This window comes from Prenolepis imparis, unplaced genomic scaffold (assembly GCF_030444845.1).
Source record: "Prenolepis imparis isolate NDT839.2.m4 unplaced genomic scaffold, iyPreImpa1.0 SCAF_9, whole genome shotgun sequence".
NCBI lineage: Eukaryota > Metazoa > Arthropoda > Insecta > Hymenoptera > Formicidae > Prenolepis > Prenolepis imparis.
The window spans coordinates 12,512,157-12,524,139 of NW_028141167.1; the positions used below are offsets into that span (position 1 = coordinate 12,512,157).

The window sequence follows — 11,983 nt, forward strand, 5'->3', positions numbered from 1 at the left end:
AAGCAGTGGTATCAACGCAGAGTACTGACTCAGTGTGTCTCTAAAGAATAGGAAACATAATTTCCAACGCGAACTCGAGAAGAAAGTTTAAGTTTTTAATCAGGAAAGCATCTCCCCCTCTCCTTCACACACGATTCGTCTCACACGTTAACTGAGTAACGAGTGAGAGATCAATATATCTTAAAATTATTTAATTACATTTTTTTTTAATAAGAACACAAATCAACTTATACAAGGTATTCCACAAAAGCCTCAAGAAGAGATCACTTTATCTCTTTCGAAATGGAAATATTTCGATACGATTAGCTTAATATATCCTCGATACGGAGGCACGTGGCGGACAAAACCGTAGCAATTATTCAACATTATGTCCATTTTGGAAAGTCTGTCTTCTTCCGAGATAAAAGCTATCAGCAGGCATCGATTCGTCGCAAAGCAAACGAATTTAAGGACTCGGTGCAACAGTGATTGAATCATTCTTAAGAGCTCGAGAAAATTAATCTCTCTTGACGTCGAGAAAACGAAATTTTAATTTTTCTTTTGCTCCGTTAAGTTAATTTTAAGCATCTCAATCTTCTTTTAAAGATAACATTTTTTGAAATTAAAATTAGATCTACAAATGTCGAATAAAATTGAATTTCTTGGAAAAAAAAAAAAAAAAAAAATTAAATGAGAGAATCGATCTTTTAAATTCCGAAATTAGAGATTCTGAAATTAAAATTAAATGAATTGTTAGGTCTTTGAAAGATTCGTATATGAATTTTTTCGAGTACTTAAAAAAAAGAGACAGATCACTCTGTTGCACCGAAGCCTAGAAATTTTTCACCTAGAGGAACCGATATCTGAACACATAAAATATATATTCGTAGGGAACTCTCACTGTCCGCTTTTGGATCGGAATGGTAACACTCGCATTGTTTTACCAGACACAAGCAACCACACACTTGCTCTTCTTCCGCAAACGAGAAGGTGACTTCTTGTACCGATCATCGAATCCGTGATATCACACTTCGTATTTTGCTCACATTTTGCTTTGTCGAGAGAGACGAGGCTAATTCGGATCTAGAGATGCGCGATGATACTTTTTCACGCTGCTCCTGTCCTTCCTCTCGTTTTCTCTTTCTCTTCCTCTCGTGACTGTCGGCTTTTTTCGTGAACCGACTTCTTGTCATCGGAGCACCTCGAATACGATACGCGAGGGTAGTGCGATCCAGCTGCTTGAGTTTCAGAAAGAGAGTCCTCGGTACCATTTCATCATCAAACGTCCTTGATCTTCGCGTCACCAAGGCTGCTGCAAACTGTTGAGCATTTCTTCTCGGTGTAGCGAAGCTTAACGTGTCGCCGGATCCATACTTTACATAGTATCAAGAACTCTTTTCCAGAACGCGGACTCGCACTCAACTCGGCGGACTGTTGCCCCCGCTCTCGTGCAGGACCGTTTCTACCGACTTCTTGTACTTGCCCACCAGCTCGGGTAGATCGTAGGCGATCGCCACGTCGAGCCTGTTGATCGGGCAGCCCCGGAAGTACGTGCAGGTTGAGCTCAACAGCGGGAAGTCGTAGAGCGAATTTAGCCGGAAGAAGTCGCGATAGACGTCCGGATCGGGCAGGTCGTAGCGCGATATGTTGGTCAGGGTGCTGAGGCCCTCGTAGATGTGATAGTCCTGTGGATTCTCGATGATCTTGTCGCTGATGTCTCGTTTGTTGCCGAAAAACGTCTTGTGGTTGTAGTACGTCGTCAGGTAGCAGTCCACCATCTTCGCGTGGTTGCGCACTCGAACCTAAAATAGTTTTTTAATTTTTTTTTTAATTTTAATTTTTTTAATATAAAATTCAAGTGTGAATAATTTTTATCATCGGTATTTATATTGTTTTCTTGAGATAATTATTCGCTCGAAATTTGTGAAGGAAGCTCGATTATTTGTCGTTTTGAAAAAATTGGACTAAACTTACGGCGAATCTTCTGGCGCTCGCTATTTTGTGCTCGACCCTCTTATTTATCGCGGAACGTAGATCGCGAAGGAATGCGCGTTCTTGAGCGTACAACAATCTGGTGGGTGCACCAGCTTCGTAAGGTATGGACCATAACGACGCGGAGTACATTATCGGTGGTTCCGCACTCGACATCAGCGGCGATATATTCCAGATTAGGGCGCCTTGAACCCTCATAAGTTCCTCGGGCTTCACCTGATCGGCTTTGTTGAGAATAATGCGGGTCTGCGTTTGAAAAAGTTATATATTTATTATACATTAGATGAATGTTTTGAAACACATTTTTTTTTAAAACAAAGAGAATATTAACGATTTCATCTGTACACTGAGAGAATTTTCTCTTAGAATTTACCTTGAAAATCATGGTAGTTATGGTATTATATATAATATTTATTACAATAAAAATAATAATATCTATTACAATAAAATATAAAACATGTTTGATTATTTTACTAAACTGCATAGTAAAATTAAACATATTTTATATTTCATTGTAATAGATATTATTTTTATTGTGATAAATATTAATCAGAGAAATTTTCATAAAATTCTTTCCATATTGTCTCACGACTACCATGATTTTCACAAATTGTAAGAGAAAATTCTCTCTGCGTAATACACTTTCTTATCATTTCTTACTTGATATTCTCTGCCCTTTAACTGATCAAGAATCGCCTCGGTTTCGGGCCCGACGTCCAATTTTGCGGGATCGTAAACCAAAAATATTATGTCCGCTCGATCGATGAACCATTGGCATGCGTCGTTAAAAGGGAATAAACGTTGAACTTGTTTGCGAATCTCTAAGATACCCGGTATCTCGACGATGTTTACCTATATAACATAGTTATATAGCACATAGTTAAAGCTTCCATACTTTAGGCGATTTATAATTCGTGATAAAATTCGAAATAGAATTCTATTTATAATTTTATATGTCGCATAATACAATGCATTTAAAAGAACAACATACGCAAAAAATTATAAATAGATTTTAATAATTAGCCTTTAATTTTATCACAAATTATTGGCTATTTAAAGTGGGTGGTGAGATTTTTATATATAAGATAACATATAGTTATGTCACACACGTAAATTGTTTTTAATAATATTGTTATTACAATTTTTTTTCATCTTTTCTGTCCAAAACTCAATAGAATTTTAAAACATCAAAATAGAAGAAAATAAGATGATTTTCAATAAATTTTATTTTGCATTTGCAATTAAAGTTTAATTAAATTAATAAATTATAAAAAATATTGAGAAACAATTGTTCTAAATAAAAACTCTAAATTTAATTTTCATTAAAAAAGAATTAATTATCTGTTGTAATGTATATATACTTTCGGTGCGCGCAATCTTTAAATATCCATAGATAGATAATTGCTTATCACGATCGCTTACCTTTTCTAGTAACTGATTGTTAAGTCGCAAGCCCCTGAGACGATCCAACAGACCCTGACCGAATTTCTGCAATCCCGAGAAGGTCCAATCGGCGGCCAGTTGAGTGCCCTCGAGAACCTCTTCCTCCTCGCCGTGCATTATTATGTTGAAGTACGCCGGTGATGGCTCGGCTCCTGTGTCATTTTTTCCATTTGGCCATTTGCAATGCTCTTCTAAGCACTCTCTCAAACCACCTAAACACTATCTGTATATTCATGCTCCTAGCATGCCTCCTACCGCTATGTCTACCTGACTATACATTGCAAGCACAAAGCCAAAAAAGAGATAGAAAAGGAAAAAGTTGTATTGTTTTTTTTTTCCGTTAATTACGCACCTGTCCTTAGGGACATCGGTTTGTACTCAATGTCGAGCAAATAATTGATGATGGACGATTTTCCGCCGCTCCATGGACCCATAAAGAGCACTAGTGGCTTGGAAAATATTTCGGAATCTGACGAAATAGAATAATATAATCAGTAATAATTGCGGGACACATTAATTAAAAAGATTGTTACTATCTATGAAGGAAATTACATACTCTATTCTGTTGTGTATTCCGTTAATTATATCCTGACACATGTCATGATGTATTATTGATATTTATTATTATATTGAATTTTATTTTCAATTATCACTTGAAATACTTATAATTTAATTTAATTTTTTCAACTTTATTTTAATTTTATTATTTTATTTTAATTATATATATATATATTTTTTAATTATTTTATTAATTTATTGACTAATTATTAATTATTTTTAATTTTAATGTTTAATTATTTGTTTTAATTATTAATTTAATAATAAAAGCAGTCAGATTGATTAAAAGATTAAATGATTAAAATATTATTAAATTAAATAATATCGCGTATTCATAAATTGTTTACCTCCGAAATGCCTGTTACTCAAATCTCTGTATTTATACATGGTTTCTAACGGCTTTATAGCGTTATCATAAAGTTTCTTCAGATCCCTGAGGATGATATTAGCCTCTCTTTGTATAGCTCGTTCTTTCTCCGCATTTTCCTCATCCATCTTTAGCAATTGATTGATGTGGTCTCTCGGTCGAAGATTTTCCGGGATTTCGATTTCTTGAATTAAATCTTCCTCTGGAGTGGGTTCTTGCTCCTCCTCGCTAGCGGCTGAGATAATGTAAAGTTTATCATATAAATAATTATATTAATTATTCTGTGTTACATATAATAATATAAAATATTATATAATTAATATAATTATAAATATATGAGATAAAATCAGGAGAGAAAATTCTAAATTTTGAGAATTATCGTTTCTTTTACCTTTTGTAGATTCATCTCCTCCTTCCTCGCTAGCTTCTCGTTTGCCACGTAATTTCACATCTTCATCCTCTTCTCCTTCGGGTTTTGTTTCCTGCTCTTCCGATTTTCCCTCTTCTTCTTCTGCGGACTTTGCTTTTTTACATTCTGTATCACCTTCCTCACATTTTGCTTCTACTTCATCAGATTTCGCTCCTTTTTCTTCCTCAGAAGTCGCCTCTTCTTCCGCAGATTTCGCTTCTTCCGCAGGTTTTGCCTCTTCTTCAGATTTCGCTTCCTCTTCAGATTTCGCTTCTTCTTCAGATTTCGCTTCCTCTTCTACAGATTTTTTCTCTTCTTCTTCAGCAGATTTTGCCTCCGTTTCTTCTGATTTTGTTTCTTCCTCTACTTCCTCTTTAGAGCCTGCTGCGGTATCTTCTGCACTATTCTTTTCCTTTTCTTCATCTTGAGTTTCGGCGCTTTCACTCTGCACTTCTTCCTCACTTTTCTCTTGTTCACCGCTCACCGTCTGCTCTTCAGTCGATTCGATAGTTTCTTCGTCTTTGCTGTCAGCTTCTTCCTCTTTTTCTTCAGTCTCTTTTTCAGCGCTAGTTTCCGCAGACGTTTGCTGAGCTTCTGCCTCTTCTTCTGACTCGACTCCTACTTCTTCCGTGGCTTCTTTGGATTCTCCTTTCTCCTCGTCTTCAGCTTTCGATTCTTCGGTTTCAGCCTTTTCTTCCTCGGATTTCGCTTCGTCGTCTACTTTCTCTTCTTCGGATTTTTCGTCTTCTACTTTTGTTTCTTCGTCGGATTTTTCTTCGTCGGGCTTCTCATCTTCTTCGGTTTTCACCTCTTCGGTTTCAGTGCTCACCTTTTCGGAAGAATCAGCCTGTTCTCCATCGCCTTGAGTTGCCTCGGCGGACGCCGCCTCTGTTTCTTCTACTTCTCCTGTACGAACATTTTTTTTTTCATGTTTTGTTTAATAACTTGTAATTAAAGTATTAAATGTCTGTGTATGTTTGACTAGATTTGAAGAGGAAGGAGCTAACAATTTAAATTATTGATGACTGCTAATATTACCTTCTTGAGCGGTGCTAACTTCGGCACTCTCGACAGTTGCTTCCTCACTTTTTTCATCTTTTTCTTGTTCGGATTCTTCTTCCGTCTTTTCTTCGGTAGCATCGGCTTGTTCTTCGATTGCTTCCTTGCTCTCGTCGGCAGCCGCTTCAACAACTGTCTCTACCGATCTTTCCTCGTCCTTGACCTCACCCTCTTCTTTCGAAACGTCGTCTGCTGTCTCGCCAGGAGCCTAAGTAAATATGTAGATCTCTGATAATAATTTTCATATTTATTTTTGAAGCACACACTATACAAATAATTTTTTTTTGTTTGAAAAATTACACATAGTGTGCACTAACATACATATAATATATGTATATTAAGGGTTACATTTAAAAATTAAATAAAGTACTTATTCGACATAAAAGAGAATGCTTGCATTTTCTTTAAAAAAATAATGAACGATTTTTTTGAGATCAGTTAATTTTTGAATCTAATTGTAAGTTAAATTTCGCTATAAAGTATTTGGAAGATCTTACTTCCTCGCTCGCAGGTGTTGCTTCCTCATGGCTCTCTTGGTCAACCTCGATTTCGACCTCTGCACTGGTCTGTTCCAAAGATCCTTCAAACAAAATATTCTAGAAATCGCTGTGTTCCAGCTGAATATTCGCCATCATCTAGTATTACCTGTGCCGATGTCCTTGAGCGCCTTCTCGATGTATGGTCGACATAGATCCTCGGATGGTATCCGTTCTAGCTCGTCTTCGCTTTGCACTCCTAAAGCGTTATTTCAACATTTAACATTTTTTTTTCAAGACTTAAAAAAATCTTCATCTTATATTTCGAGTATTTTACATGTCTTATCAGAGAGAAAGAGGGAGGGAGAGCTAAATAATGAAAAATTATAGGCACTTGGAAGAAAACAGATGTTTTCAATGTTTTATTTTAAAAATTCCCGTAAAAAGAATTTAAAAAATGGAAACAAATCAGAAGATAATTTTTATCTATACATATTTATCAATCCGCGTGTCATTCTATTGAATTTAAATATACACATGTTGGTTTAACTCGATATAGTCGAACTTCGAGTGCAATTTATCACGTCTGATTAAACCGCGATATCAGATAACAAATCTAGTCACGATACATCAGAAGTTTCGCATACACCGAGATATTTACATTGTTCGCGTTTCATCGAGTGTGCCTGGCTGCCAGAAATTTTCGACCGCGAGAGAATTCTCGTTGCGCGCGTTAACGCGCGTGCCAAAAGGAAATCGCGCGCGGTATTAGATAACCGATTGCGCGCGGCCGACGGAGCTTCGGCGACGATGAGTTTAACGCCACGCGACCACCAACCCGAAATATCTGACCCATGTGACGCAAGAATCTGTCAAAGTCATTACGCACTCCCGGCGATGCGGGCGGCGACAGGTGTTCAGGAACACCTAACGCGACTTGTCATCCGATGGAAGTTCATATCGCTGCATCAATGTGCTGTTTGCAAGCAGATACATAGGATGTTATTATTATAATTTAATCTGCCTTTTCTCTCTCTTTCTCTCTCTCGCTCTCTATTGAATGATCCGATTAAGATTTCGAGTTTGGCTGAGAGTGCAAAAATCGATTTTTCAATAACGGAGCTTGTGTTGGCAGGATTTATATTATTAATACGAATTTAATGTTTATAAAAGATTATATCGAATTTAAAAAAATATGTAGAATATTTATATTAGAAGTTTTTTAATCACTCTAATCTTAAAAATTTTCTATAACTTTAAAAACTGTATACTCTTAATGTGTACATGATTTATAAAATAGAAAAAAAATTTACTTTTTTATATTATTGTCTTCCGTATATTACTTACATAATTTCTCTAATTTTTCGTGCAATTATAAAATTAATATGTATTTGTGAAATATATAGATATTATATTTGATCCCATTAACACATATAAAGCAACATTTTTGTCTTGGCTAATATTATTCGAGTGGTTAGTTCGCATTCTTACTTCTTAAGTTTCATTAGAATACGTTTACTAGGAAGTCTTGACTGAATTTTTTCTCGACTCATACATACGATATCGATAGCAGTTTGCTCGTGACGAGACCTAATTTAATAGGCGCATAAATGCAGCTGCGAAACGCGAAGACGGCGGAATTTCCACCGAAGAAAATGTCGATATCATCTTTCTAGGCGGTACCTGGGATGTGGCCGGCTTCTAAGTTTAGCGGCGGGTAGGCGGCTTTGACTCGAGCAACATTCGAAAATATTTATATATTAGGCGAGCGAATAGTATTTTTATCGTCTCTTCCTACGAGGAAAAGCTATGAATTGATTGGACCGGCTGTTTCTGTCTTTGTCGGCCGAAATTTATTAATTGTCAATAACACATTACATTTCCCATATTTGGCTCTAATCAACCCGCGTAGTAATTTAATTTTTATCATTTTATATTTCCTACAGAAAAAGTGCAAAGAGGAAAATTTAAATAAATATTGAAGTTTCCTATTACAAGTAGAGTATTTTGATAAAACTTGTAATTTCTTGAGTAGAAAACAGGGCATTTTAAAAGGGAATTAAACTCTCTCTCTTTTTTTAGTTATGACATATAATTCGACAAGATAGATATACTGTGAAAATGATAATGGAATTGACATAAAATCGGCGAAATCGAAGAAGACCCAACGTCTTGCCAATTCGATTGTTGTTGAAGCTTGAATGCCGCCGGTGGTTACTTAAACGTCAGATAGATACGAGAATCATTGTTAGTTTACGAGCTCACGTGATCATCGTAAACACGAAAAGTTCCATTTCGCGCGGTAGTCTCGCTATATTTCATTATTATATCATGTACGGTAATTTCTGGCACAAAGCTCCATTTCGGTCTTTTAGCTTCCCCGAGAAAGGAAATAGCTTCTTGCTTTTAATCGGCGCGAATCCATCTTATTAGTTTTCTCCAAAGTTACATCCTTAAATTGTGCTTTTCTTCCTCTATTTTTTTATTTATAAAAATTAATGGAAATCTTTCCTCCCTCACGTATTTCGTTCGAAATAATATGGTGAAATCGATTTATTTAATACGTGATTTTGCGCGATTTAAAGCGCAGAGAGACAAATATATGAACGATCTTACGCTGCCTTCGAAGATTCAAACCACGTCTTGAACCATCATCGAGTGCATATCGAAAATTGTGTACTATTACATTTCTTCGTCTTCTCAGACTTGTGTTTCTTGTCGTTTTACGAGGTAACGCGATTATACGAGCAAATTTTGAGTTACGAGTGATAGGAGGAGACGCACGCAGGCAGCTGTCGTTTGGCAAGCACAGCTGCGCCGGATAAAGATAGAATCTCCGCGAGTCTTGTTCCATAGTCTACGATATGTATAGCTTTTTGCAATACTTGGTTAGTTGTAGGGAATTTTTGCGATTATCATCGTCGTAAAAAAAAAAAGACGAAATCGAATTTAAAATTCGACGTGGATAACTCTTTCCTCGATGCCGGTCTGTCGATTTATTTTTATAAAATATCTTTAAGCACGTGCATTTTTTTATAGAAATTTATAATCGTAATATATATAATTTATTAGGAGTGACGTTACTTGGAAAGCGAGCATTTGATTGATTTCCGAGAAAAGTCACGAATTGAATTTACTTGTACATTTTTCATGTATGATTTATAATTCGATTAAAAAAGAACCGAGGAGATATGGAATTTTCACAATGGTTTGGGTCATAATTAGAACAATTCGCGTTTCTCGGGGCTTAGAACGAGGCTGGCACGGATTTATGCGGTTTCTTATATAATTATCGTGCAGCTTGATGACAGCCAACTCCCATCGATTCCCAAAATAACAAATCCTTGAATCAACACATTTTATTTAAGCTTTGAAACGATACGTCGAACGCTTCTTCAGCTATCGGTAATTTAAATCTCATTCGCAAAAGGAAATATCTTTTTATTATGAAATAGAAAAATATATTTGAAATTTTATTTAGCGATATGCAATAATCGTCGATTGATTTTAATTGGCAATAATTGATGAAACATTACAAGAATTATTTAAGTTATTTGATCGCGCGAATAACAATAAATTAGTAAATTTGAAGAAATACACGTGTGAACGTAATTTTGTTCTTTGGATAAAATGAAAAAATATTGAATTGTAGAATATTAGAATTATTAGTGATTCTAGTGGTAGATCATTAGTTATTCTTAGTAGATTCCTAGCCGAAATGATGGTGAAGCACCAGCGCATCTATAGGGATGAGAAGACTACTGTAGGAACCTATGGCATGTACCGGCGTTTTTACGTAACATTGACCTTCGTCAGTCAATCGTCATAGCTTCGTCGACGTCTCAATCTCATTGTCGTCAACGATTCATGTTAATTGCACGTCTCTCGAAGCAATCACTATTCCTACATTTTTCTCTCGATACACAGCAACTCTACCCCGTTCGTCTTTGAGTAGATCTCGATATCAATCTGACTAGAGTGCGAAATCTGATTCTCGCGTTTAAGTTACGTTAAAATTCAACTTAACGGCAATAAGGATAAGCTCCTAATATCTTGTATTGACAATAAATATCGATGAAGAAACGTTACCGTACACAGAGAGAATTTTCTCTTAGAATTTACCCTGAAAATCATGGTAATCGTGGGACAATATGGTATAGAAAGAGTTTTTCTGATTAATATTTATTGCAATAAAAATAATAATATCTATTACAATAAAACATATATGTTTGATCAATTTTACTATGCAGTTTAGTGATAATCAGAGAAATTCTCATAAAATTCTTTTCATACCATATTGTCCCACGATTACCATGATTTTTCAGGGTAAATTCTAAGAGAAAATTCCCTCACAGTGTAAATTGTTACCGCCAAAGCGCAGGTTTCAAAGTAAGAATAACATCGAGCTAACGAGAAACGAATTGAAGGGTTTAGTTCACTTGCTACCAAGCGATCGAGCGACATAACTGATCTCCCGCGGTGCAAAAGGATCCTAGGACCTACTCTGGTCGCCGATTTTACTGACCTTGTAAGGCGACAGCTAGGATGCCCAGGAGCAGACCCAGGACGAGCGCGGGTCTCATCCGCGCGCCCGTCATCTCGTCACACTAGACACTACGCGATCGACCGGGAGGCCAGGGCTGGCACGCAGCTCGTCCTCTCTCACTTCTCGATCCCGTCGTCGCCCTCGACTCCAACTAGCCCGCGAGATACTGGCATTGTCACTGCCGCCAAACCCCGAAGACGCCCCTCTCTTTCTCTTCTGCCTCTTCTTCTTCCTCTTCTTCTGCCTTTTCTTACCCCACAAATGCGGGGACAGCGACGACGATGATGTTCGTCGTTGATTTTTTCCCCCCTGTCCCACCTTCGAGGATCACCTCGCGGTCATCGTCCACGGGACGGCGTGAAAAACTTGCTATAGAACAGCACTATCGAGCACGTCATTACATTAGAGCACCAGAGTCAGTCGCAATCGACAGCTGCGAGGAGCTGTTTATCCACTCTATACGAGACTGCATACTCGCATCGACGTTTATTAGATAATTTGGCTCCGGACACCGGAGCGAGCATCAGCGACGATGTATCAATTCGATGACCCAGAACCCCGATGACGAATCTCGCGCCTCGTTATCGCCTATTTCCCCGATCTCCACTTGGTTGTGACGTGTAGGAAGGCGCGTAATGTTAAGGGAACGGGAAGTGGAAGAGGGTGTAGAACGGACAGCTTTTATTTTTACGATGATTACGGAGGCGCGACGTAGATCAAGGTCGCCCATTCGACGCGGCTACACGAGATTCGCGATTGAAATAGTTTCGATGTAACATTTAGGTTGCGAGCCCGTGATTTCTGCTAAAATCGGCATTCGCTGCTCGATCCTTGTCGCCTATTAATTACACGATCATTTCGAGAAGAGGGGAGATGTGTTTTCCGCTAGTTTGTGTCTCGATACATATTTGAAATTTTAGATTTATTTGTTGTTTTCAGACAAATAATTGAGATTTCTGAATAATCAACATTCTGTCATATTTATTATTATATTAATTATATATTATTATATTGATATTATATAATTAATATATTAACTTGATAATTAATTAATCCAACATTTCTTTCCAATTAATTCATACTTATACAATCATCTGAATTTTATTTAAATTTAATTATTTGCGCGGAAATAATGCTAAACACTTTTTTTCTAT

General features: G+C 36.9%; 1 protein-coding gene across 2 annotated transcripts; it reads right to left on the reverse strand.

Moving 5' to 3' along the window:
- Positions 1 to 74: 74 nt before the first annotated feature.
- Positions 75 to 11,457, reverse strand: LOC145940295 (uncharacterized). Of its 2 annotated transcripts, none has more exons than XM_083045227.1 (11): positions 10,809 to 11,457; positions 6,453 to 6,542; positions 6,305 to 6,387; positions 5,787 to 6,015; positions 4,731 to 5,654; positions 4,320 to 4,574; positions 3,767 to 3,883; positions 3,394 to 3,626; positions 2,632 to 2,823; positions 1,954 to 2,217; positions 75 to 1,781 (listed from the first exon to the last, which is right to left on the reverse strand). In XM_083045227.1, exons 1-11 carry the CDS (start codon positions 10,879 to 10,881, stop codon positions 1,398 to 1,400), a joined length of 2,844 nt encoding a protein of 947 aa, XP_082901353.1. In that variant the 5' UTR covers positions 10,882 to 11,457; the 3' UTR covers positions 75 to 1,397. The 2 variants fall into 2 exon arrangements, with proteins under 2 accessions (XP_082901353.1, XP_082901354.1); XM_083045228.1 differs by having other exon boundaries at positions 3,394 to 3,566; positions 10,809 to 11,450.
- Between the last annotated feature and the right edge of the window lie 526 nt (positions 11,458 to 11,983).

Bases quoted from the DNA above. Each gene is read 5' to 3' on its own strand.
- LOC145940295 (XM_083045227.1), bottom strand. From the start codon at position 10,881: ATGACGGGCGCGCGGATGAGACCCGCGCTCGTCCTGGGTCTGCTCCTG. The intron at 3,884-4,319 runs GTAAACAATTTA...CTATTTCGTCAG, and splicing joins GAGTAACAGGCATTTCGGAG to ATTCCGAAATATTTTCCAAG. The intron at 2,824-3,393 runs GTAAGCGATCGT...TATGTTATATAG, and splicing joins ACAATCAGTTACTAGAAAAG to GTAAACATCGTCGAGATACC.